Source organism: Aotus nancymaae, unplaced genomic scaffold (genome assembly GCF_030222135.1).
Source record: "Aotus nancymaae isolate 86718 unplaced genomic scaffold, 86718_ANA_hifiasm-v0.15.2.pri h1tg000020l, whole genome shotgun sequence".
Taxonomy (NCBI): Eukaryota; Metazoa; Chordata; class Mammalia; order Primates; family Aotidae; genus Aotus; species Aotus nancymaae.
Window position 1 is genome coordinate 31,255,897 of NW_026988432.1, and position 26,861 is coordinate 31,282,757.

Genomic DNA, 26,861 nt, shown 5'->3' on the forward strand with positions numbered 1-26,861 from the left:
GTTGCCTGTAATCCCAGATACTTGGGAGGTTGAGGCAAGATAATTGTTTAAACTCGGGAGTTGGAGGTTGCAGTGAGCTGAAATTGCGCCATTACACTCCAGCCTGGGCGACAGAGCAGGACTTCATCTCTAAATAAATAAATAAAAAAGTGTTTTGAGTTGGAGACCGTCTAAAAGTCAAAAAGCATCTATATGTTAGTATACTACACAGTGTTAAAAAGAACATAGGCTGCGCCCAGTGACTTGTGTTTGTAATCCCAGTACTTTGGGAGGCCAAGTGTGAGAGGATCACTTGAGCCTAGGAGTTCAAGACCAGTCTGGGCAACATAGTAAGACCCCTGTCTCTACAAAAAAGTTAAAAAATTAGCCAGCGTGGTGGTACATGCCTGTAGTCCCAGCTACCTGGGAGGCTGAGGTGGGAGAATCATTTCAGCCCAGGAGATTGAGGCTACAATGAGCCATGATCACACCACTACATACCAGCCTGGGTGACAGAGCAAGACCCTTTCTCAAAAGAAAAAAAAGTATAAAAATATGTGTACATGGATTACAGGTGCAGTGGCTCACATCTGTAATCCCAGCACTTTGGGAGGCTGAGGCAAGCAGACCTGAGGTCAGGAGTTCCAGACCAGCCTGGCCAACATGGTGAAACCCCGTCTCTACTAAAAATACAAAAATTACCTGGACATGGTGATGGGCACCTGTAATCCCAGCTACTGGGAGGTTGAGGCAGGAGAACCCCTTGAACCCAGAAGGCAGAGGTTTCGGTGAGCCGAGACCATGCCATTTCACTCCAGCCTAAGCAACAAGAGCAAAACTCCATCTCAAAAAAAAAAGGTGTACATTTTTGATTTGCATAGATAAAAGTCTAGAGGAATACACTCCAGTGATAGTAGTTACCCTTATGGAGTAGAACTGGAGATAAGGGTAGAAAAGTTCTCAGACTTTTAAATTTTATATACTTTGGAATTGTTGGAAATGTTTACAATAAACTTTTTTTTGTAGTTAAAAGTTGTTTGGAGTTTTTTTTTTTTTTTTTTAAGAAATTTGTTGTTTTACATTCGAGGAGCTTGGGTATCCCTTGTCTAGATTTCTAAAGTAGCTAAAAGCTAGTTACGGGGATTGAGATTTAAATTAGAGTTTTAACCAAAGCTAACTGATGTGGAGGAAAAATCTTTGGGCTGGAAAGTAAGCAATCTGGGTTTGGATCTTGACTGGGTGTGACATCTGGGCCACTGTTTTACTTCTTTGGGCCTTAGTTTCTCTGTCTATAAGACTAAGATTTGCACTGGACAGTCCCTTCCAGCCTGACATTCTGTGAATTTATAAACTGCCTCTCTGAGATTGAGGGGAAATTCTTATTTATCTTTGTAACTCCACTCCTAACACATAGAGCTTATTAATACTTATTAAGAAATAAGTGAGTGAATTATGTGTGAGGATGGTGGGGCAGCCGTGATACCCAGTTTGACATCCCAGAATTTACATGATATCTTTAAAGGTCATATTGCTAAGTAGCATTAAAAGCTAGCTTTCCTGTTCAGTGTCTAAACATGCAGCAGAAAATCTGAATTCTGAAAAAGTAGAGAGAGCAATTCCCTCTCCAAACACTGTGGAGGCAGGCTGTCAGCCCACAACTGCTGCTGCAGAATTTAAAGAAAACTGAAAATGTGAGAGCAGGGCACTGCAAGATAAGCCTAAAAATATACACCTGCACAATGTGAGAGGAAGCTGCGCTAGGATCAGAAGGACATCCATGCATCATGGTACTAAATAAAGCTGACGGACTGCCCTCTTTGGGTGGCATCTCATCTAACCCACAACATCAGCAATCCAGGCACAGGGTCACAGCTATCCTGCAGTGAGTCATCTGTCACGTGCTCCTGTGACAATTCACAAGATAAAGGTCTCCTGGCAATCAAACAATTTCCAAGGACATTCACACACAAGCCTCAGTCCACTCTTAAAATAGCTTCGACACATTTTCACAAGGAACATCTTTTCATTCATGATGCACTTTTTTATCCAAAATTGAGCTTTGCATGCTTCCCAATAAATTGAGAAGCTGTCTCAATTTATTCTATTCTGATGATAACTTGACCCCCTGCCTAGGTCACGAGTTCTTAATTAAGTGGCAGCAAATGCAAATCTCTTGACTGTATTGCCCCTCCAGGAGACAGAACGATGGGACAAAGGAGTCTTGGGCTTCAAAATGCAATGGTTCCTAGATCTGTGCAATCCTGTCTGACCAGCTCAGATAACTGAATTTGGGGAAGAAAGGTTCATAGACTGACATAGGGAACTAATAGCAGAATGGTCAAAACCAGGTCTCCAAAGCTGGTTTAAGACAGACACAACTACATGCAATATATGATCCTGTACTGGAAAAACAACTGTTAAAAATTGCATTACAGGCTGGGCATGGTGGCTCATCATAATCCCAGCACTTTGGGAGGCCAAGTTGGGGTGATCACCTGAGGTCAGGAGTTCAAGACCAGCCTGACCAACATGGTGAAACCCCGCCTCTACTAAAAATACAACAAATTAGACAGGCATGGTGGCAGGCACCTGTAATCCCAGCTACTTGGGAGGCTGAGGCAGGAGATCACTTGAACCCAGGAGGTGGAGATTGCCGAGAGCCGAGATTGAGGCTTTGCACTCCAGCCTGGGCGACAAGACCAAAACTCCGTTTCAAAAAAAAAAAAAAAAAATACAGAGGCTCCTCCCTCTCATGCCACCATCTCCCCATAAATGTGTGTATGTATATTTGAGGTTTCCAAGATATATGCAGGTTAGAGACCTAGAAATGGAATTATAGCAAAAGTTTTAATTCTGGACTGCCTTAAATGTTTGCTTGTCCACAACGCACATCCCTCCTGGCACATCAAGGCTGAGAGACAGAAGGTCCTCGGAGCAGCTGCCCCTGACTCCTCCACAATCTACTCCACTCCTCTGTGCTCTCTGGACCCAGCTTTCCTGGCTTCCTGACCAGCTGCACTCTCCACCCCACCACTTTTTTTTTTTTTTTTTATAACTCCAAATGTTATTGGAACAAATAAGCAAAGGAGATTCACTTTAGATTCTGGAGGCAAGAAAATATGATGAATAATGCTATCTCTATTCATTTCAAAATTTATATAACATGGCACATTTCCTAGTCTTTTCAAAGTACCAACTTTTGGTTTCTCTTCTCCTTTGTATTTATTTTCCATTTCATTATTATTGTTTTGAGTCAGGGTCTCATTCTGTCACCCAGGCTGGAGTACAATGACACAATCTCGGTTCACTGCAACCCCTCCTTCTGGGCTCAAGTGATCCTCCCACCTGAGCCTCCCAAGTAGCTGAGACCAAAGGCATCCACTACCACACAGCTAATTTTTGGTATTTTGGTAGAGACAGGGTTTCCTCGTGTACTTCAGGCTGGTCTGGAATTCCTGAGCTCAAGCCATCCTCCTGCCTCAGCCTCCCAAAGCCAAGGCTGGAGTGCAGTGGCACAATCTCAGCTCACCACAACCTCTGCCTCCCAGGATCAAGCAATTCTCCTGCTTCAGCCTCCCAAAGTGCTGGGATTACAGTTGTGAGCCACTGCACCCTGCCCCATTAATCATTTTGTTACTGTTTCTTGGTCACTGTTTTTTTTTTTTTGTTGTTGTTGTTATTGTTTTGAGGTAAGTCTCGCTCTGTCGCCCAGGCTGGAGTGCAGTGCCGCGGTCTTGGCTCAGCCCACTGCAACCTCTGCCTCAGGTTCAAGCAATTCTCCTGCCTCAGCCTCCCGAGTAGCTGGGATTACAGATGCGCCACCATGCCTGGATAATTTTTTTGTATTTTTAGTAGAGACAGAGTTTCACCATATTGTCCAGGCTGGTCTCGAACTCCTGACCTTGTGATCAGCCTGTCTTGGACTCATGAAGGGCTGGGATTACAGGCCTGAGCCACTGCACCTGGCCTGGTCAGTGTTTTTTATATTTACCCACATACACATATTTGCCACAGTCTTTGCACTTAATTCTCCATTGTGTTCCAGACCTTTGATCTGGGATCATTTTCCTTCTGATAATTTTTTTTTTTTTGAGACAAAGTCTTGTTCATCACACAGGCTGGAATGCAGTGGCATGATCTTGGCTCATTGCAACCTCCACCTCCCAGGTTTAAGCAATTCTCTGCCTCAGCATCCTGAGTAGCTGGGATTACAGGTGCCCACCACCATGCCAGGCTAATTCATAATTTTTTTTTTTTTTTTTTTTTTTTGAGATGGAGTTTTGCTCTTGTTACCCAGGCTGGAGTGCAATGGGGCGATCTCGGCTCACCACAACCTCCGCCTCCTGGGTTCAGGCAATTCTCCTGCCTCAGCCTCCTGAGTAGCTGGAATTACAGGCACGCGCCACCATGCCCAGCTAATTTTTTGTATTTTTAGTAGAGACGGCATTTCACCATGTTGACCAGGATGGTCTCTATCTCTTGACCTCATGATCCACCCGCCTCGGCCTCCCAAAGTGCTGGGATTACAGGCGTGAGCCACTGCGCCCAGCCCATAATTTTTTTTTTTAAGAATTCCCATTAGTGTAGGTCTGCTGGGTGTTTTTTAAATTAAAAAAAAATTTGTTTTTTTGAGACAGAGTCTCACTCTGTCGCCCAGGCTAGAGTGCAGTGGTGCAATCCTGGCTGACTGCAACCCTGTCCTCCCAGGTGCAAGTGATTCTCCTGCCTCAGCATTACAAGTAGCCGAGGCAGGAGAATCGCTTGCACCTGGGAGGACAGGTGCCACTATGCCCAATTTTTCTATTTTTAGTAGAAAAGGGGTAACATATGTTGGCCAGATTGGTCTTGAACTCCTGACCTCAGGTGATCCACCCTCCTCGGTCTCCCAAAGTATTGGGATTACAGGAGTGAGCCCTGCTGTTCTGTTTGTTTTAGAGACAAGGTCTTGTTCCATTGCCCAAGCTGGAGATGCAGCCTAAACCTCCTGGGCTCAAGCAATCAAGTAGCTAGGAGTATAGCAAGGTACCAGCATGCCAGCTAATTTAGATCTGCTGTTAATGAACTGTCTTTGTTTGTTTGATGTCATTTTATGTGCATTCTTTTTTCTTCTTCTTTTTTTTTTTTGAGATGGAGTCTTGTTTTGTCGCCCAGGTTCGAGTGCAGTGGCGCGATCTCGGCTCACTGTAACCTCTGCCTCCCCGGTTCAAGCAATTTCTCCTCCCTCAGTCTCCTGAGCAGCTGGGATTACAGGTGCCTGCCACCACGCCTGGCTAATTCTTGTTTTTAAATTTTTTTTTTTTTTTTTTGAGGTGGAGTTTCACTCTTTCACCCAGGCTGGTGTGAAGTGGCTCGATCTTGGCTCGCTGAAACCTCTGCCCACCGGGGTTCAAGTGATTCTCCTTCCTCAGCCTCCTGAGTAGCTGGGATTACAGGTGCTCGCCACCACACAGGGCTAATTTTTTTGTATTTGTAGTAGAGACAGGGTTTTGCCATGTTGGTCAGGCTGGTCTCAAATTCCTGACCTCAGGTGATCCACCCTCCTCAGCCTCCTAAAGTGCTAGGATTACAGTTGTGAGCCACCATGTCCAGCCTTAATTCTTGTTGGTTATCTGCCCACATCGGCCTCCCAAAGTGCTGGGATTACAGGCATGAGCCACTGCGCCCGGCCTTGTTTTGTACACTCCCTCCCTCCCTCCCTTCCTTCCTTCTTTTCTTTTTTCTTTTTTTTTTTTTTTGAGATAGAGTCTCTCTCTGTCACCCAGACTGGAGTGCAGTGGTGATCTTGGCTCACCGCAACCTCCACCTCCTGGGTTCAAGTCATTCTCCTGGCTCAGCCTCTGAGTAGCTACAGGCTACTCGGGACTATAGGCGTGCACCACCACACCCAGTTAATTTTTGTATTTTTAGTAGAGATGAGGTTTCATCATGTTGGCTAGGATGGTCTTGTTCTCTTGACCTCGTGATCCACCCACCCAAAGTGCTGGGATTGCAGGCGTAAACCACCACACCTGGCCTGTTTCGGGCACTTTTCTTTGTACATATATCCAACTTAGAATTTGACAGACCCTTTGAATCTATGTGAAATGGCTTTGTGATGTGTCAACTTGGGTAAGCTCCAGTTTATAGATTTCCCTTCCTAGCATGTTTCCAGTTAGAACGGGTTACATGGGAGATTCATGAGGCTTAGAGAGAGGAAAGACAGCAGCAGACACTTTGTAGTATACACGCACCTTCTCCCAATTACTCAATCATGCATTAGGTGTTGCTGTAAAAGGGAATTTTAAAATATAATTAATGTTCCAAATCAGTTGAACTTCTGGCTTGAGCTTGCTTGGTTGATCTCTGCAGTTTGCTGGTGGCTCAACTGGAGCTAGATAGTCTAAGACCTCATTCACATATCTAGCAACTGGCAGCCAGTTTGGTCTTAAGGGTTGGGGGCAAGGTTCAGTTACAATTATTGTCTCTGCTTCGTGTAGTTTCTTTTTTGTTTGTTTTTGAGACAGAGTCTTGCTCTATTGTCCAAGTGGTGCAATTTCAGCTCACTGCAACCTCCACCTCCTGAGTTCAGGTGATTCTCCTGCCTCAGCCTCCCAAGGCTCCCAAGGACTACAGGCATGCGCCACCACGCCAGGCTAATTTTTGTATTTTTAGTAGAGACGGGGTTTCACCATGTTGCCCAGACTGGTATTGAACTCCTGACCTCAAATAATAGGCCCACCTCAGTCTCTCAAAGTGCTAGGATTACAGACGTGAGCCACCGCACCAGGCCGTTCATGTAGTTTCTTATCTTCCAATAGACCTGTCCAGGCTTCTTTCAATGGTGGTTTCAGAGTTCCAAAGGGCAGTAAGAGAGATCAAGCCCCAATGCATAGTTTATATTCCTTTGCTTTTGTCACATCTGCTGTTGTCTCACTGGCCAAAACAAGTCACAGGGCCAAGCCAGATACAGCAGGTAGAGTAGACTCTCCTTCGATGAGAGAAACAGCCAAGTCATGTCACAAAGGGGTGAGTGCACAGGGATGAGAATTATTGTGGTCATTTCCACACTCGATCTATCAAATTGCCTCATGAAGAGCACACTGCAAGTAAGTCAAATGACAAACTTGGAAAAATATTTGCAAGTCAAATCACAAAAGACTAATTTAGCTAATACATAAGGAGCTTCTATAAATTGTTAACAAAAAGATCAAAAGCTAATACATAAATGGCAAAAGGATATGGACTGTTTCCAAAAGAAAATATGAATGTCTTTTTCTGACTGGAAGCAAGGAAAAAGAAAGAAGGAAACTTTAAAGACATTGAGATAACTTTTTTAAAGCTGATTTTTTTTTTTTTTTTTTTTTTTTTTTTTTGTGAGATGGAGTTTCGCTGTTGTTACCCAGACTGGAGTGCAACGGCACGATCTCGGCTCACCGCAACCTCCACCTCCTGGGTTCAAGCAATTCTCCTGCCTCAGCCTCCCGAGTAGCTGGGACTACAGGCGCGCACCACTATGCCCAGCTAATTTTTGTATTTTTAGTAGAGACGGGGTTTCACCTTGTTGACCAGGATGGTCTCGATCTCTTGACCTCGTGATCCATCTGCCTTGGCCTCCCAAAGTGCTGGGATTATAGGCATGAGCCACTGCGCCCGGCCCAAAGCTGATTGTTTTTAAATTGCATGGTACAAAACTTTAAAAGGCACAAAAAGGTACAGTGAAAAATCTCCTGTACTGCATTTGTCATGTCCTCTGATTTTACTTACAACAGATTTTGCCATGCAGACATTTTTATTATTTCAAAATATTTAAATAGGCCAGGTGCGGTGTCTCATGCCTATAATTCCAGCACTTTGGGAAGCTAAGACAGGAGGATCACTTAAGGTCAGGAATTCAAGACCAGCCTGGCCAACATAGTGAAACCCTGTCTCTACTAAAAATACAAAAATTAGCCAGGTGTGGTGTCGGGCACCTGTAGTCCCAGTTACTCGGGAGGCTGAGGCAGGAGAATCGCTTGAACCCAGGAGGCAGAGGTTGCAGTGAGCTGAGATCAAGCCACTGCACTCCAGGGTGAGTGACAGAGTGAGACTCCGTCTCAAAAAAAAAAAAAGCCAAAACATTAAAACTTCCCTTCAATTTCTTCTAGTACCTTTATTTTTAAATTTTTTGTATTTAAATATTTGATTCTTTGGATTATCCTGACATAAGGTATGAAGTATGGACCTAATGCGAAGTGTTGAATTATCCATCTTTCTACTACTTATTTAAAAGGTCATCTTTTTCATAAACGACATTCCTGCATATATTAACATTTGGAGGCAAGCAGGTGAGCTGATCAAAAAGAATGACAGCAAACCCCTGGAGAAAGAAGAGCGTGGGAGAAACATGGCGGAGCTGTGGAATCTTTCCTTTCACTCTAGCTGACCTAATGAACTCATGCACAATAACTGTCGTAATGTTTGCCTCATAGAGCTACTGAAGGATTCTCAACCATCAACCACACAGAAAGAAAGAGAAAAGGCTTTTTAATATGGAAACTGTGTATCTGGGCACAAAAATGCAATACACAGTAAGAAATCATATTCTATCAATTATGACATTCTGTAATCTAAGAACACGGAAAATTTTCTTGTTAAGAAGTGCCAAGAGGAAAAAGAACTCTGTAAAGTCTTATTCAATTTTCTGTTAGAAAAAAAGGATGTTTACTTGGCTCTTGTCACAGTTCCATCATGTCTACCCTCCTTGTAAGTTCAGCTTCAATGCTATCCTACAGGAAGAAAGACATACCATAAATAAGGGCATAAAACAGATGCTCTAACTTTTATTCAATGTTATTTAAAATAAGGAAAGCAAAAAAGAAAAACATTAAAACAAAAAACGTTAAAAATACTATTATGAATATCAAATATGCTTTTAGACATTCCCTTGCTTTTACATCTCCCCTCTCTTCCCCCCAGAAAGCACTCAAACTCCTAAGTGATTCTAAGAAACACCTGAAGGGAAGGGAAAAACTCTTAAACAATGTGCCTCCACAACATCACTCACATCACCTGTTTTCCATTTTCGTTCTTTTTTTTTTTTTGAGACAGAGTTTTGTTCTTGTTGCCCAGGCTGGAGTGCAATGGCGCCATCTTGGCTCAATGCAACCTCTGCCTCCTCAGTTCAATTGATTCTTCGCCTTAGCCTCCTGAGTAGCCGGGATTACAGGCATGTACCACCACGCATGGCTAATTGTGTATTTTTAGTAGAGACAGGGGTTCTCCATGTTGGTCAAGCTGGTCTAGAACTCCTGACCTCAGGTGACCTGCCCGCCTTGGCCTCCTAAAGTGCTGGGATTACAGGCATGAGCCACTGTGCCCAGCCTTTCCTTTCCATTTTCATTGCCACTGTCCTCATTACTTTTTATCTGGCCTAAATACACAAACTGGTTTCTGCAATTTTCTTTCTCCTCCCCCAATCTACCCTAAACATTAGCTACAGAATAATCTTCCTAAAGAACCAGCCTGATCAAAAAGCATAGCTTTGGCCAGGTGTGGTGGCTCACGCCTGTAATGACAGTACTTTGGAAGGCCAAAGCAGTGGATCACTTGAGGTCAAAGAGACCAGCCTGCCCAATGTGGTAAAACCTGTCTCTACTAAAAACACAAAAATATGGCTTGGCATGGTGGCTCACGCCTGTAATCCCAGCACCTTGAGAGGCTTAGGCGGGTGGATCACCTGAGGTCATAAGTTCGAGACCAGCCCGACCAACATGGTGAAACCCTATCTCTACTAAAAATACAAAAATCAGGCGTGGTGGCAGGTGCCTGTAATTCTAGCTACTCAGGAAGCTGAGGCAGGAGAATTGCTTGAATCTGGGAGGCAGTTGTTGCAATGAGCCGAGATCATGCTATTGCACTCCAGCCTGGGCAACAGAGCAAGACTTCATCTCAAATAAATAAATAAATAAAAATATAAAAATTAGCTGGGCATGGTAGTGTGCACCTGTAATCCCAGGTACTTGGGAGGCTGAGGCACGAGAATCACTTGAATGTGGGCGGTGGAGGTTGCAGTGAGCTGAGATCACGCCACTGCACCCTAGAATGGAGGACAGAGCAAGACTGTCTCCAAAAAAAAAAATAACAGCACAGCTTTGATCATATTTCTTTTAAGCTTAAAAAACAAGGAAACACACAGGATCTTTCAGTGGTCAACACTTCTAAGTTTAACACTCTTTATATATTAAGGCCCTCTACATCATAAACCAATTGATCTTTTCCAACTCTTCTTATATTTCATGCTTCAAGCAGCCAGGCCTTATCACTTGCTATAACTTGAATAAGTCTTCCATTTTTCAGCTTTCTTTTTTTTTTTTTTGAGACAGATTCTCTCTCTGAAGCCCAGGCTGGAGTGCAGTGGTGCAATCTCCGCTCACTGCAACCTCTGCCTCCTGGATTCAAGCGATTCTCCTGCCTCAGCCTCCCGAGTAGCTGGGATTATAGGCATCTGCCACCATGCCTGGCTAATTTTTGTATTTTTAGTAGAGACGAGGTTTCACCGTGTTGGCCGGGCTGGTGTTGAACTCTTCACCTCAGGTGATCCACCCGTCTCAGCCTCCCAAAGTGCTAGGATTACAGGCATGAGCCAGTGCGCCCGGCCCCATTTTTCAGCTTATATGCCTTTGCAAATTCTTTTCGCCTAGAATATTCTATATCTAGGGGGATATATATATGTGTGTATGTATATATATATTCCCTTTTTTTGCCTAGAATATTCTATATCTCTCAATATATTCTGTCTCTCAATATCATATATATTCCTTTTTTTTTTTTTTTTTTTGCCTAGAGTATTCTATATCTCTCAATATACCCCCCTTTTTCCACTAGGGAAATCTACACAAAATTTTAAAAGGCATAAAATACTACTTTGTGTTTTTTAATGGACAAAAATATATATCCATGTACACAGCCAAAAAAGTATTAAAAGATGAGCAGAATGATACACAGTAACTTTAGGACTGCCGTTTACCTCTGAAGAGAAAGGAAAGAATAATGAAGAGGATTTTAGTTATATTAACATTTATTTTCTTTTTTAAAAATCTGAAAAAATTACAGGAACTACTTACTAATTCTCGCTTTGCTTCTTCAATTTTCACTTGAGCAAGAGATGGATTCTTAAAAAAAATAAATAAAACAAGGAAAGGTTATATTGCCTCAATTCAGACTCAAGGAGAAAAATAATGCCACAATTCTTTTCAAAAGGCAAAAAGCCTCACAGAGGGAATACCCAATGTACATATAACACTGAAATTTACCACTGACTTTAAACCCTTAAAAACCAACATACTATTTTCTTTTTTTTTTTTTTTGAGATGGAGTCCTGCTCTGTCACCCAGGCTGGAGTTTCGTGGCGTCATCTTGGCTCACTGCAACCTCTGCCTCCCAGGTTCAAGTGATTCTCCATCCTCAGCCTCCCAGGTAGCTGGGACTACAGGTGTGCACCACTGCATCTGGCTAATTGTTGTATTTTTTTTTTTTTTTGAGACGGAGTTTCGCTCTTCTTACCCAGGCTGGAGCGCGATAGCGCGATCTTGGCTCACCGCAACCTCCGCTTCCTGGGTTCAGGCAATTCTCCTGCCTCAGCCTCCTGAGTAGCTGGGATTACAGGCACACGCCACCATGCCCAGCTAATTTTTTGTATTTTTTTAGTAAAGACAGGGTTTCACCATGTTGACCAGGATGGTCTTGATCTCTTGACCTCATGATCCACCCGCCTCAGCCTCCCAAAGTGCTGGGATTACAGGCGTGAGCCACCGCGCCTGGCCCAATTTTTGTATTTTTAGTAGAGACAAGGTTTCACCATGTTAGCCAGGCTGGTCTCGAATTCAGGTGATCAGCCTGCCTCGGCCTCCCAAAGTGCTGGGAATACAGGTGTGAGCCACCATGCCTGGCCTAAACACACTATTTTCATGGTCATATAGTGCCCTTAGGTGAGGTTGGAGGAAATAGTCTTTTTTTAATTCATGAAAATTATTACCGGCATTAAGTCTAAATAGGACTCCAATTTTTTCTTCAAAGGTATAGTCTGCTGCTTTAATTTTGCCAGTTTCTGGGGGTAAAAGAACACAGTCATAGAGTAATAGAAACATTCAAAATGCAACTAATACTGTCCATTTCTGAAATACAACACATCAAAGCATTAATATTAGGATACTTTAAATAATGTTATTGAATAAAGAGCTTCAAAGATAAATAGACAAACTCGCTCTCAATGGAAACAACTGTTAGATACTTAAAAGAGAAAAGTCATGTTCTTTAAAATCTTTTTTTTTTCTTTGAGATGGAGTCTCACTGTCACCCAGGCTGGAGTTCAATGGCGTGATCTTGGCTCACTGCAACTCCAACTCAGCCTCCTGAGTAGCTGGGATTACAGGCACCCGCCATCAGGTCTGGCTAAGTTTTGTATTTTTAGTAGAGATGGGGTTTCACCATGTAGGCCAGGCTGGTCTTGAACTCCTGACCTCAGGTGATCCTCCCACCTCGGCCTCCCAAAGTGCTGGGATTACAGGCGTAAGCTATCGTGCCCAGCCAGAAAGTTATATTTTTATATTATTATTATTTGAGACAGAGTCTCTCTGTGTTGCCCAGATAGGAATGCAGTGGTGCAATCATGGCTTACAATAGCCTCAAACTCCTGGGCTCAACCAATCTTCCTGCCTCAGCCTCCTGACTAGCTGGAACCACGGGTGTGTACCACCATTCCTGGCTAATTTTTTTTTTTTTTGAGATGGAGTCTTGCTCTGTCGCCCAGGCTGGAGTGCAGTGGCATGATCTCAACTAACTGCAACCTCCACCTCCTGGGTTCAAGCAATTCCCCTTTATCCTGTCTCAGTCTCTTGAGTAGCTGGAATTACAGGTATGTACCACCACGCCCAGCTATTTTTTAGTAGAGACGGGGTTTCACCATTTTGGCAAGGCTGGTCTCAAACTCCTAACCCCAGGTTATCTGCCTTCTTTGGCCTCCCAAAGTATTGTGATTACAGGTGTGAGCCACCACACCTGACCTAATTTTTTAACTTTTTTTTTTTTTAAAGACGGGGTTTCACCTTGTTGGTCAGGCTGGTCTTGAACTCCTGACCTCAGGTGATCCGCCTGCCTTGGCCTCCAAAGTGCTTGGATTACAGGCGTAAGCCACCACGCCCGGCCATTTTTTAACTTTTTGTAGAGATAGAGTCTCGATTTGTTGCCCAGGCTGGTCTCCAACTCTTGAGCTTAAGTAATCTTCCTGCCTCTGCCTCCCAAAGTACTGGGATTACAGGTATGAGCCATCATGCCTGGCCTTTACTCCCATTTATTAACAACAGATTGAAGTATGGCTGTCTAAGAATGCAAAAGCATGTGATTAAGAGGAATCGAAACATAAAGGAGGCTGGGTGTGGTGGCTCACACTTCTAAGCCCAGCACTTTGGGAGGCCAAGGTGGGAGGATCACTTGAACCCAGGAATTTGAGATCAGTTTGGGGAACATAGCAAGACCCCCATCTCTATTTATTAAAACAAGGAAAAAGCAAAGGATGTAAAGGAACAACTCGAGTCCCAAATACATATTTATGAATTGCCAACATTAGATTTCAAGAATGAAGTATAAAAAACTTAAGAATAATTAAACAAAAAAACCCCACTATTTCTCTCTCTTCCCACAAAATCAGATAAAACCTTTACATAACCTAAAAACCCAGAATTGCATTTGGTAACCACAGGAGTTTGGAGACCTGCATTTTTACTGTCTACTGAAAGAGAAGAAAGGAGAGCACCTAGATAATTAGTTCATGGTCCCTCAATACATTTGTTTAATAAATACATCAATAATATATAAGTGACTCCAGCAGAGTTTCTAACTTTTAATAAAAAGGAAACCATGCAAATGTGAGGGCACATACAGCTAAACCAGGAATAAAAGGTGTAAATACCAGTGAATATAAAATACAAAGGTAAAGGAAAAGACATCAGGTCCACAGTGAATAAAAGCCCTATAAAAAGAAACAAATGAAAAAGCAGATTGTGGAGTAATATTTTAAAGAAAGTTAAATTAGTTTAAAATAAGCTCACCTCTGACAGTGCTACCAGGGACTGATGAGACAGAGAAGCATCCATGCCTCTGGCTGAAAGTTGCTCCTACAATTACCAAAAAAAGGAGTTCAGTTAAAAAATTATTTCAAAAGTGACCACCATCAAATTTTTTAACATATAACACAGTAAAGAGGAGCTACAAATTATAAATGAAAAACTGTACATGTATCTAAGCATTTGTATGTTATATGTGAATCCTTTCCACACTCACAATTTGTGACAAGATGGGTGCAGTGTCTAAGGCCTGAGTTTCAGAGCCTGAACGCCTGGGTTTGAATCTAGATCTGCTTAGTATAATAGCTATATAATCTTGGGTAAGTTACCAACTTCTCTGTAGTCCTCTCATCTGTAAAAAGGAATAATAATGCCTAGCTGTGAGGATGATGGTAAAAAATAAGGCGAGCTAACTATATTCAGTCCTTCATACAAACCTCTGCAGCCTTGATTCTAAATCTGAATTCCTCTGACTTTGCTTTTAGGAAGTCCATGTTCTGACGACGATGATCAACTTTGGCCCTTTCTGTAGACAGATGCAACTCTGCTTTCTTGAGATCCCTTTAAAAAGTAAAATTCAAAACATTTTCTTCTTTTCCTCAGTAAAAGTATTCTAAAATAGAAACTCCACCACTTTTGGATTCAATGCTGGCTTAGCCCAGAGGTCAGTAACCAGGTCATCTTCCCCTCCATGTTGCACTCTGGGATCTTTCTCAAAAAATACAAAAACAGCCTTTGTTTTTTTTTTTTTTTTTTTTTTTCCTGAGACAAGGTCTTGGTCTGTCACCCAGGCTTGAATGCAGTGGTGTGATCACTGCAGCCTCAAACTCCTTGGCTCAAGTGATCCTCCCACCTCAGCCTCCCAAGTAGCTAGGGCTATAGACACATGCCACTATGCCTGGCTAATTTTTAAATTTTTTGTAGATGGTTGGGCATGGTGGCTCACATCTGTAATCCCATCACTTTGGGAGGCCAATGTGGGCAGATCACCTGAGATCAGGAGTTCAAGACCAGCCTGGTCAACATGGTGAAAACCCATCTCTACTAAAAATATAAAAATTAGCCGGGCAAGGTGGAGTACGCCTGTAATCTCAGCTACTCAGGAGGCTGAGGCAGAAGAATCACTTGAACCTGGGAGGCAGAGGTTACAGTGAGCTGAGATTGCACCACTGCACTTCAGCCTGGGCAGTAGAACAAGACTCCATCTCAAATAAAAAAAAATAATAAGAAGAATAAATAATTTTTTTTGTAGAGACAGAGTCTCACTATGCTGCCCAGGCTTACGACAATTTTACAATTAATGTAAACTAATTATTCTTGAAGAAAGTAAATCAGCCATTCAAAAAAAAAAAAAATGGTGCTCACTTTGGCAGCACATATACTAAAATTAGAACAATACAGAGAAAATTAGAATGGCCTCTGCACAAGAAAGACATACAAATTTGTGATGCATTCCATATTTTGTTTTGTGGTTTATCTATAAATAATATGGAAAATATTGCTGTTATTTTTGGTGAAGAAAGTCAATTTTGTTTAGTTTATTTCCATCTAAATAAACTGTGAATTAAAAAATAATAATAATAATGTAATCCCAGCACTTTGGGAGGCCGAGGTGGGCGGATCATGAGGTCAAGAGATCAAGACCATCCTGGTCAACATGGTGAAACCCTGTCTCTACTAAAAAATACAAAAATTAACTGGGCATGGTGGTGCAGGCCTGTAGTCCCAGCTACTCGGGAGGCTGAGGCAGGAGAATTGCTTGAACCCAGGAGGCGGAGGTTGCGGTGAGCCGAGATCGTGCCATTGCACTCCAGCCTGGGTAACAAGAGCGAAACTCTGTCTCAAATAATAATAATAATAATAATTTAACATATCCTAAAGCCAGTTTGAAATAGGAGGTCCTAAAACCCTCTGTACTAAATGTGACATGAATTTCGAGACCTGCCTTGCCAACATGGTGAAACCACATTTCTACTGAAAAAAAAAAAAAATTAGCTGGGTGTGGTGGAGGGCACCTATCATCCCAGCTACCTGGGAGGCTGAAGCAAGAGAATCACTTGAACCTAGGAGGCAGAGGTTGCAGTGAGTCGAGATCACACCATTGCACTCCAGCCTGGGTGACAACAGCAAAACTCTGTCTCAAAAAATAAATAAATTAAAAAAAAAATGCAACATGACAGTGCCTTGCACATATGTATTCAATATTTGTTGAATAAATTTACATACCACCAAATTACTTGTGCATATATACACATACTTGTGATCTATAGGCCCTAATCTCTGGGGCAAAAAAGGCCTAAAAAAGGTGTAAAGTATCATAAGAGGGATACCACAGCTACAGCAACAATGCACAACAAAATATAATGTGAGTTTAAGTTGTATGGTAGTCTATTAAGTATAAAAAAATCGCGTTTGGGCATGGTGGCTCATGCCTGTAATCCCAGAACTTTGGGAGGCTGAGGCGGGTGGATCACGAGGTCAGGAGATCGAGACCATCCTGGCCAACATGGTGAAACCCCATCTCTAAAAAAAAATAAAAATAAAAATAAAAAATCACATACATTTTGAAATTTCTAATACCCACATTATTTGTTTTTGAAAAAAGGCAAGAGGCTGGGCACGGTGGCTGGATCACTTGAGGTCAGGAGTTTGAGATCAGCCTGGCCAATGCAGTGAAACCCCATCTCTACTAAAATTACAAAAATCAGCCGGGTGTGGTGTTGCACACCTGTAGTCCCAGCTACTGGGGAGGTTGAAGCAGGAGAATTGCTTGAACCCAGCAGGTGGAGGTTGCAGTGAGCCAAGATTGTGCCACTGCACTCCAGCCTGGGTGTTGCAGTGAGACTCCATCTCAAAAAAAGAAAGAAAGAAAGAAAGAAAAAAATTGTATGAAGTGAAAGCTGAAAAAGTCAGGCTGGGCACGATGGCTCACGCCTGTAATCCCAACACTTTGGGAGGCTGAGGCGGAAGGATCACCTGAGGTCGGGAGTTCAAGACCAGCCTGACCAATGTGGAGAAACTCCATCTCTACTAAAAATACAAAATCAGCCAGGTGTGGTGGTACATGCCTGTAATCCCAGCTACTCAAAAAAAAAAGAAAAAAAGCTGAAAAAGTGTATATCCAACCATCTCCACCTCCACTAATCATTCTACTTAAAAAAAAGTTTTATGGACCCCATTTACTAATATGTTTTTAAAATCACACCTACTGCCAAAACTAAATTTGACAATGTCCTATTACTCCCCTAATTATAAATTCACCACTTTGAATTCAATTACTTACTCTTGTAGACATTTTTCTAATACTAAAGTTGCCGTTAGATTTTTTTCAAGTTTTTCCAGTTCAATCTTTATTTCTTCACTTTTGGATTTGGTACGAAAGAGGTCAGAGGTCAAATCATTCACTGCAGGGATAAAACTGAAAGAAGAATCTGGTCATATAAATGGGCATTAAGGACAATAATTATAATTACTTCTCATTGCTAAAAATGACTTTATTGCTATGTAGATTCTTACATAACCATGCTATTCATACCTTTATGCATTTTTTTACACACTGTTCCCATTGCCTGGAATGCCCTTCTTCATTTGGCAAAGTTCTGACTGTTCCTTCAAAACTCAGATGGAGCATCGCCATCATCCTGGCATTGACCACCTCCTTCTCTGTGCTACCCAGCTACACCTTGTAGATTCTTGTACTGTTACAGCTGTCACACTGTTATAGTTACATTTCCATCTCCCTTATTTGAATGCATGCAGAGATTGTTCTTGAAGGCAGTTACTATCCTATTCATCTCGCTTCCCCAGTGTTATACCAGAGCTATAGTAAGAAGGCACAAAACATAATGTTACTTTAAGTTGTATGATAGTATATAAGTATTAAAAAAAACATGGGCTGGGCATGGTGGCTCATGCCTGTAATCTCAGCACTTTGGGAGGCCAAGGCAGGCAGATCACCTGAGGTCAGGAGTTCAAGACCAGCCTGGCCAACATAGTGAAACCCCGTCTTATAAAAAACAAACAAACAAACAAACAAAAAACATACAGGCCAGGTGCCGCGGCTTACACCTGTAATCCCAGCACTTTGGGAGGCCGAGGTAGGTGGATCACGAGGTCCGTTGTTCAAGACTAGCCTGGCCAAGATGGTGAAACACCATCTCTACTAAAATTACAAAAATTAGCCAGGCATGGTGGTAGGCACCTGTAATCCCAGTTACTCGGAAGGCTAAGTAGCTGAGTCGAGGCAGAGAATTGCTTGAACACGGGAGGTGGAGGTTGCAATGTGCTGAGATCGCACCACTGTACGCCATCCTGGGTGACAGAGCAAGACTCTGTCTCAAAAATAATAATAAAAACATACATTAAAAAAATTCTAAAACACATATTATTTGTAAAAAAAAAAAAAAAAGCAAGAGGTTATATGATTCATCCTGCTTCCCCAGTGTGTATACAACTAACATAAACTGGTATTTGTTATCTGCTGAAGTTACTTAATTCAAGTCTCGATTTCTGCTGCCATACAGTAGGAATGTTCTTACACCTAAAACACGACTCTGAGATTATATATAAATTGCCTTTAAATTGACAAGTAAGCTGTTCTGCTGTGTCATTCTCCAATTATGATAAGTTGTATTAATATTAGTAGTCCTAGCTAAGATATGGCCAACAGTGATAGTCAGGAAGTTTATAAGACTGGTTTTGGCTGGGTGTGGTGGCTCACGCCTGTAATCCCAGCACTTTGGGAGGCCGAGGCGGGTGGATCACGAGGTCAAGAGATCGAGACCATCCTGGTCAACATGGTGAAACCCCGTCTCTACTAAAAATACAAAAAATTAGTCGGGCATGGTGGCGCGTGCCTGTAATCCCAGCTACTCAGGAGGCTGAGGCAGGAGAATTGCCTGAACCCAGGAGGCGGAGGTTGCGGTGAGCCGAGATCGCGCTATTGCACTCCAGCCTGGGTAACAAGAGTGAAACTCCGTCTCAAAAAATAAAAAAAATTAAAAAAATTAAATTAAAAAAAAAGACTGGCTTTGAATCTCAGCTCTGCCATTTACTAGCTGGGAGAAGTTATTTAATCCACACCTCAGTTTTCTCTAAAGGTTGTTGGAAGAATCATGTTATTATAGAAGTAAATGCCTGTTAAAAAGAATAAAAATTCCTAACCTACTCAACAAATAGGTAGACATCACCAAAATTTACTATGCTCACCCAAATCATTTAGCCTACTTTCTTTCTTATTATACACAGGGAACAATGTGATACTAATCCCTTTCCAAATATACATGAGAACCACTCTTCATAAACCTATTCCTGTAAGAAAAAAACACTAAAAATTAACCAATACCAAATTCATCCAAATTAATTATACTCACTGGCAAAAATACAAAGTAACTAAACTCAGTGCTTTGTATTTATTGCCAATTTTTCATATACAATTATGCTAAGAACCAAAAAGTCTCTACGACTTGCAGAAATTAAAAGAATTACCTAGCTAGTGAGGTATCCTTTGTTTCAAGGGCCACCGCACTGTCAACCAAAGCATTCAGATACCTGGAACTAGTGCTAGAGAGATTGGCAGGGGAAAAATTCACACTCTCCATGAGAAGGTCTTGAAGATACTTGGCTAAAAAGATAAAAGATTTCCATGGTGACTGTTTTCTTTTTTTAAAAATTTTAACAGGCTTATCAAGACATAACTCATATACCATATAATCCACCTACCTAAGGTATGTAATTCAGTGGCTTTTAGTATATTCAGAGTTGTATACTCATTAGTACAACCCATTCAAAAACATTTTCATCACTCCACAAAGAAACTCTATATCCCTTAGTCATCACTTTATTTATTTATTTATTTATTTTTAAATTTTTTTTAGGTTAGGTTGCCCAGGCTGGTCTCGAACTCCTGACCTCAGGTGATCCACCAGCCTTGGCCTCCCAAAATGCTAGGATTACAGGTGTGAGCCACCACCTCCAGCTCCCCTTAGTCATCACTTTCTAATCTCCCAACCTACAAAACCCTAGCAACCACTTCCTGTCTTTCTTCATTTGCCTATTTGGGACATTTCATATAAATGGCATCATAAGATGTGCAGTCCTTTGTGACTAGCTTAAGGTTCATCCAGGCCACAGCATGTACCAGTACTTCATTCCTTTTTATGGCTGAATAATATTCTATTATATGGACATATCACATTTTATTTATCCATTCAACCATTGATGGACATTTGGGTTGTTTCCACATTTTGGCTATTATGAATGCTGCTAAAAAACATTTATTCAGTAAACGTTAGGTTTTGATATGAACATATGTTTTCACTTCTCTTGGGTGGGAGTGGAATTGCTGGTCATATGTTAACTCTATGTTTAAACATTTTAGGAACTGTCAGATTGTTTTCCAAAGTGATTGTATGATTTTATGTTCCCACTAGAAGTGATGAAGGCTCCAATTTTCCACATCTTCTCTAACAGCTGTAATATCTATCTTTTTTTTTTTTTTTTTTTGAGACGGAGTTTTGCTCTTGTTACCCAGGCTGGAGTGCAATGGCGCGATCTCGGCTCACCGCAACCTCCGCCTCCCAGGTTCAGGCAATTCTCCTGCCTCAGCCTCCTGAGTAGCTGGGATTACAGGCACGCGCCACCATGCCCAGCTAATTTTTTGTATTAGTAGAGACGGGGTTTCACCATGTTGACCAGGATGGTCTCAATCTCTTGACCTCGTGATCCACCCACCTCGGCCTCCCAAAGTGCTGGGATTACAGGCTTGAGCCACCGCGCCCGGCCAATATCTATCTTTTTGATTACAGCCATCCTACTGAGTGTGAAGTAGAACTGTGGTATTTGTTTTCTTGAGACAGAGTCTCACTCTGTCATCCAGGATGGAGAATAGTGGCACAATCTCAGCTCACTGTAGCCTCGACCTCCCAGGTGCCAATGATCCTCCCACCTCTGCCTCCCAAGTAGCTGGGATTACAGGTGTGCACCACTATACCTGGCTAATTTTTTCTACTTTTTGTAGAGATAGTATTTTGCTATGTTGCCCAGGCTGGTCTTGAACTCCTGGGCTCAAGCGATCTGTCTGCCTTGGCCTCCCAAAGTGTTGGGATTACAGGCGTGAGCCACTTTGCCACTGTGGTTTTAATTTGAATTTCTCTGATGACTAATGATGCTGTGCTTTGTGGCCATTTGTGTATCTTCGTTGGAGAAATGTCTATGTATACCCCTTGCCCATTTCAAAATTGGGTTGTCTTTTTATTATTGAGGTTTTCTTTGCTTTTTGTTGTTGTTGTTGTTGATATTGTTGTTTTGAGACAGGGTCTTACTAGCTTAATTCTAGTCCTTGAGCTCTAGAAGTCAAGGCTCACATGATGGCACCACTGCACACCAGCCTGGGCAACAGCGTGAGACCCTGCCTTAAAAAATAATAAATAAATAAATAAATAGTCTAAGAAGAAAGAAGACAAATTAGAAATGAAGCGAGGATAATCCTACCAACCTATTTTATAAAAAGAATTATAAAGACATAGTAAAAACAATTGTATACCAACAGTTCAGAAAACTTAGACAAAATGAACAAGCTACCAAAACTGACTTAAGAACAGATAATTTGAATAGGCCTACAACAAGTGAACAGATTGAACTAGTAATATAAAAAGCTTTCTCACAAAGAAAAGTCCAGGTCCAGATGACTTCACCACTGAGTTCTACCAAATATTTTAAGAAAAATTAATACCAATTTTTCACCAACTCTTGCAAAAAATAGAAAAAAGAATAATTCCCAACTCTTGCCATGAGACTGGTATTATCCTGATACCAAACCAGATAAAGACATTTGAAGAGAAGAAAACTGGCTGGGCGCAGTGGCTTATGCCTGTAATCCCAGCACTTTGGGAGGACAAGGTGGGTGGATCAGCTGAGGTCAGGAGTTCAAGACCAGCTTGACCAACATGGCAAAACCTTGTCTCTACTAGATAGACAAAAATTAGCCAGGTGTGGTGGCGGGCGCCTGTAATCCCAGCTACTCTGGGAGGCTGAGTCAGGAGAATCACTTGAACCCAGGAGGTAGAGGTTGCAGTGAGCTGAGATCACACCACTGCACTCCAGTCTGGGTGACAGAGCAAGACTCCATCTCAAAAAAAAAAAAAAAAGAAAACTACAGGCAAATATCTTATGAATATTAAAAAAAATTATACACCAGGAGTAACTGAGATTTTTTCCTAGGGATAAATGTCCTAGAGTTCAATGTCTGAAAGTTAATTAATGTAATACGTCACATCAAGAGACTTAAAAATAAAAATCACATGATCATGTCAACAGACACACACACACAAAATGACAAAATCCAATACCCTTTCATGATAAATGCACTCAATCTAGGAATAGAAGTAAATTTCCTTGCCTGTAACCCCAGCACTTTGGGAGGCCAAGTTGGGTGGATCATTTGAGGTCAGGAGCTCAAGACTAGCCTGGCCAACATGGTGAAACTCCACCTCTACCAAAAATACAAAAATTAGCCAGGCGTAGTGTACATGCCTTTAATCCCAGCTACTTGGGAGGCTGAGGAAGGAGAATCGCTTGAACCAGGAGGTGGAGGTTGCAGTAAGCTGAGATCACACCACACATTCCCGCCTGGGAGGCAGAGCGAGACTCCATAACAACAACAACAAAAAGAAGTAAATTCTCTCAACTTGATAAAGGGTGTCTATAAAAAACCCACAGCTAATATTATACTTAATGGTGAAGACTGGATTCTCTCTCATTTAGGATTAGGGACAAGACAAGGAGCCTGCACTTGCTAATTCTATCCAATATTGTATTAGAAGTTCTAGCCAGGGCAATTTCTCCTCATTTGCCTCCTCAACTGACAAACTGGTGACATGAAGAATGAAGAGTTTCAATAGTTTCATCTGCATTCCTCATGATTAAAAATCTTCATACAGCCAGGCACATAGTGTGCACCTATAATTTCAGCTACTTGGGAGGCTGAGGTAGGAGGATTACCTGAACCCAGGAGTTCGAGACCAGCCTGAGCAAAATAGCAAGACTCTGTCTCTCCACTACAAAACAAAACACAAAAAACCTTAATATAGAAGTTTTACATCCTTTCCCAACTCCTGCAAATATTTCCAAAATGTTCCAATCTCACGTGCTATAAAGAACTGAACTTCACAGAAATAAACACTGCACCTAAAAAATGATTTGAATAATTTTTTTTTTTTTTTTTAAGCAGAGTCTCTCTCTGTTGCCCAGGCTGGAATGCAGTGGCATGATCTTGGCTCATTACAACCTCCGCCTCCTGGGTTCAAGCAATTCTCCTGCCTCAGCTTCCCGAGTAGCTGGGACTACAGGCACATGCCACCATGCCTAGCTAGTTTTTGGGGGTTTTTTTTGTTTCTGTTTTTGGCTTTTTGAGATGAGTCTTGCTCTGCCGCGAGGCTGGAGTGCAGTGGCAAGATCTCGGCTTACTGTAGCCTCCATCTGTCAGGTTCAAGTGATTCCCCTGCCTCAGCCTCCTGAGTAGCTGGGACTACAAGGACTACAGGCACACGCCACCACGCCCAGCTACTTTTTGTAATTTTAGTAGAGACAAGGTTTCACCATATTTGTCAGGTTGTTCTTGAACAACTGACCTCAGGCGATTCACCCGCTTCGGCCTCCCAAAGTGCTGGGATTATAGGCATGAGCCACGGTGCCCAGCCTAAATGTACTTTTTCTTCTTACTATTTTTTTTTTGAAGGGAAGGGAAGGGAGGGGAGGGGCGAGGATTGCCACTTTTTCAAACTATATATGCCCAGCAGAAAATTTGAATGCAATCTCCTTATGTGTAGTCATAGAGTAATTTTGTCTAAGTCTCACATTTCATGGCTGCCACCTCAGGTGTCCTGATAGGTCTGTATGACTAAATCATGGAGACTGGAAATAGACCAAGCAGAGATGTAAGTAAAAAACCACAAGGCATCTCGTGTGTCAGGCTAATAAGTTTAGACTCTTTTAAGGCTTACTGTTTTGCTATCAGAATACCAATAAGATATTTAGTATAATAAAATTTATCATTTAGAGTTACTACTGGCTGGGTAGGGTGGCTCATGCCTGTAATCCTAACACTTTGGGAGGATGAGCCAGGTGGATCACATGGGGACAGGAGTTCAAGACCAGCCTGGCCAACATGGTGAAATCCCGTCTCTACTAAAATACAAAAACTAGCCAGGGGTGGTGGCACAGGCCTCTACTCGGGAGGCTGAGGCATGAGAATCGCTTGAACCTGGGAGGTGGAGGTTGCAGTGGGCCAAGATCACACCATTGCACTCCAGCCTGGGTGACAGAGCAAGATGGTTTAAAAAAAATTATATATATAACATAAAACAATAAAAAAGAAAATGCTATAATGGAGTGGAAGAAGAATCTGGGAAAAACAAAGAAGCAAAACAAGTAGTCTACAGTAAATTAACCCTGTATGCTTTAGTGTTATAAAATTTGGTTACCTCTATTTATTCTCATTCGAAACTCTGGATTTAATCTCACCTTCTGACTCGTATTCACTTGCTTTCTGCTTCAAGTCCTCTATCACCAGGTAGACATCCCTGTCCCGGACCCTGTTGCGTTCTGAAAGGTGATGTAAAATCTCTGTGGTCCGTGGGTTCACCTCATACTGTGGAATGGGATGATCTCCAAATATTTTTTTTAACCATGCAGCAACCTAAGCATTAAAAGAAAGACAAATACTACAAGCCTTGTTTACTGTAATGGCACGATGAGACTATGACAGCGAAGTGATCAAAAGCAAACTAAATGTTTTCTGTGACTATTCTGAAGTCCTACTTTATCTCACTTGTCTTTAGGGAGATACTAGGTATCAGGAAATAAAAAATGAGCAAGTACACAATGAATCGTACAAGATGCAAAATTACCAGAGAACAATCCGTTCTTTCCCAAATCTACAAAAGCAGTACAGACTAACAATTTGCCTCTCTTGAAAAGCCTTAAAGCTTAATAGACCAGTGCGAAAGCATTATTAGGCCGTGCATCGTCTGAAAACAACCATTGTTCCTCCATCAGCAGAAGCTCCGCCGCGCTGGGAGCCTCCCAGTGTTGGGATGCAGGGCGCAGAAGCAGCTCAGGTGTGAAAGCAGCCGGGTGAGCAGCGAACAGCGAACAGCGAGGCTTGGCTGGAAGGCGGGTTTGGCTTCAGAAGTCCCACTCCAGTCTGTTGACAGGGGCTGCCCAACGCCTCTCCCAGGCCAGATCTAAACAAGGGGAGGCCCGGGCAGGAAGGGAAGCGCCTTTTTCAGGCGGGTCTAAGCACAGGGTGTCTTGCAGATCGTGACCGCGGCACTAAAAGACGGACGAGTGGGCCGGGCACGGTGGCTCACGCCTGTAATCCCAGCGCTTTGGGAGGCCTAGGCGGGCGGATCACCGGTGGTCAGGAGTTCGAGACCAGCCTGGCCAACATGGTGAAACCCCATTTCTACTAAAAATACAAAAATTAGCCGGGCGTGGTGGCAGGCGTCTGTAAGCCCAGCTACTCGGGAGGCTGAGGCAGGAGAATCGCTTGAATTCGGAAGGCGGAGGTTGCAGTGGACCGAGATCGCGCCACTGCACTCCAGCCTGTGCGACAAGAGCGAGAGACTCCGTCTCAAAAAAAAAAAAAGATGAATGTGTGGAAGAGGGGAGCGAAAAGGTAGACGTGCGCGCGCAGGAGACCCGCCAGTGGCGCAAGGGTTTCAAAAACGCGTTTTCCAGGAGGCCACCGATCCCCGCTCCCGCCCGAGCACCTTCGCTTCTCTCTCTTCCAGCGGCTCCATAGCTGCCACTCCCGCCACTTCACTAGGAACTCCTCGCGTGAGACGCGCCCCGCTCGCTCCCTAGGCCCCGCCCACACGCCGTTGGCCCCGTCCCTGGCCGGGCCCGGGATTTCTGGGAGTTGTGGTTTTTCCTGGGACTACTGGCCGCTGAGAGCTTCTGTGCAAGCTTGGTCCAAGGCTCTGACATTGTAAGCCTTGCTTCCTTGCCACCTCCCCGCTTTTCCCGCCTTCCGTGGTATAATTTCCAGTACGAGAAGTAGAGCTGCCTAGATCCAGGTTGTTTTTTCTTTCTTTCATTTTTATTTCTTGCTTGAATCACTTGTCTTAAAAAAAAAAAGTACTTGAAACGTTTGGTTCTTGCTTAGCAAGATGTTTTTGTGTCTTGCACATTGATTGAATCCACTTAGAATTTTTATTCTATCCTGGCAATATGAGCTGCGGCAATCTTAAACTGATCCGTTAGTCCCCTAAGAACTAACGAAAATTTTTTTGAGATGAAGTCTCGCTCTGTTGCCCAGGCTGGAGTGCAGTGGCGTGATCTCGGCTCACTGAAACCTCCGCCTCCCGGGTTCAAGCGATTTTCCCCCCTCAGCCTTCCGAGTAGCTGGGATTACAGGCGCCTGCCACCACGCCTGGCGAATTTTTGCATTTTTAGTAGAGGCAGGGTTTCACCATGCTGGCCAGGATGGTCTCGACCTCCCGATCTCAGGCGATCCACTCTCCTCAGCCTCCCAAAGTGCTGAGATTACAGGTGTGAGCCACCACTCACAGCCAGGAAAATGTTTTTTAGCGGTATCAATCTGCTGGGACTGTCACTGTGGATCAGTCATTCTTCAGTTCATTTCTTGCCTTCCCTAAAGGTCTCCCCTCTCCATCCATCACCCTGTATTTAAACACCGTGAGAGGTTCTTCTTCTTCTTCTTTTTTTTTTTTTTGACCACAGAGCCTTGCTCTGTCACCCAGGCTGGAGTGCAATGGCACAATCTCTGCTCACTGCAACCTC

General features: G+C 42.8%; 1 protein-coding gene and 1 non-coding gene across 2 annotated transcripts; one reads left to right on the forward strand and one right to left on the reverse strand.

The window, feature by feature from the left end:
* Positions 1-8,464: 8,464 nt before the first annotated feature.
* HAUS1 (HAUS augmin like complex subunit 1) lies at positions 8,465-25,885 on the reverse strand. The gene is made up of 9 exons (XM_021670064.2): positions 25,829-25,885; positions 24,579-24,753; positions 19,545-19,680; positions 17,341-17,475; positions 14,495-14,618; positions 14,043-14,108; positions 11,972-12,043; positions 11,061-11,108; positions 8,465-8,723 (listed from the first exon to the last, which is right to left on the reverse strand). The coding sequence occupies exons 1-9, from the start codon at positions 25,856-25,858 to the stop codon at positions 8,673-8,675; spliced, it is 837 nt and encodes a 278-aa protein (XP_021525739.2). The 5' UTR covers positions 25,859-25,885; the 3' UTR covers positions 8,465-8,672.
* LOC135276105 (U6 spliceosomal RNA) lies at positions 15,415-15,521 on the forward strand. Its single transcript, XR_010343675.1, has one exon. It is a non-coding gene; the product is annotated as a U6 spliceosomal RNA (small nuclear RNA).
* Positions 25,886-26,861: the final 976 nt, after the last annotated feature.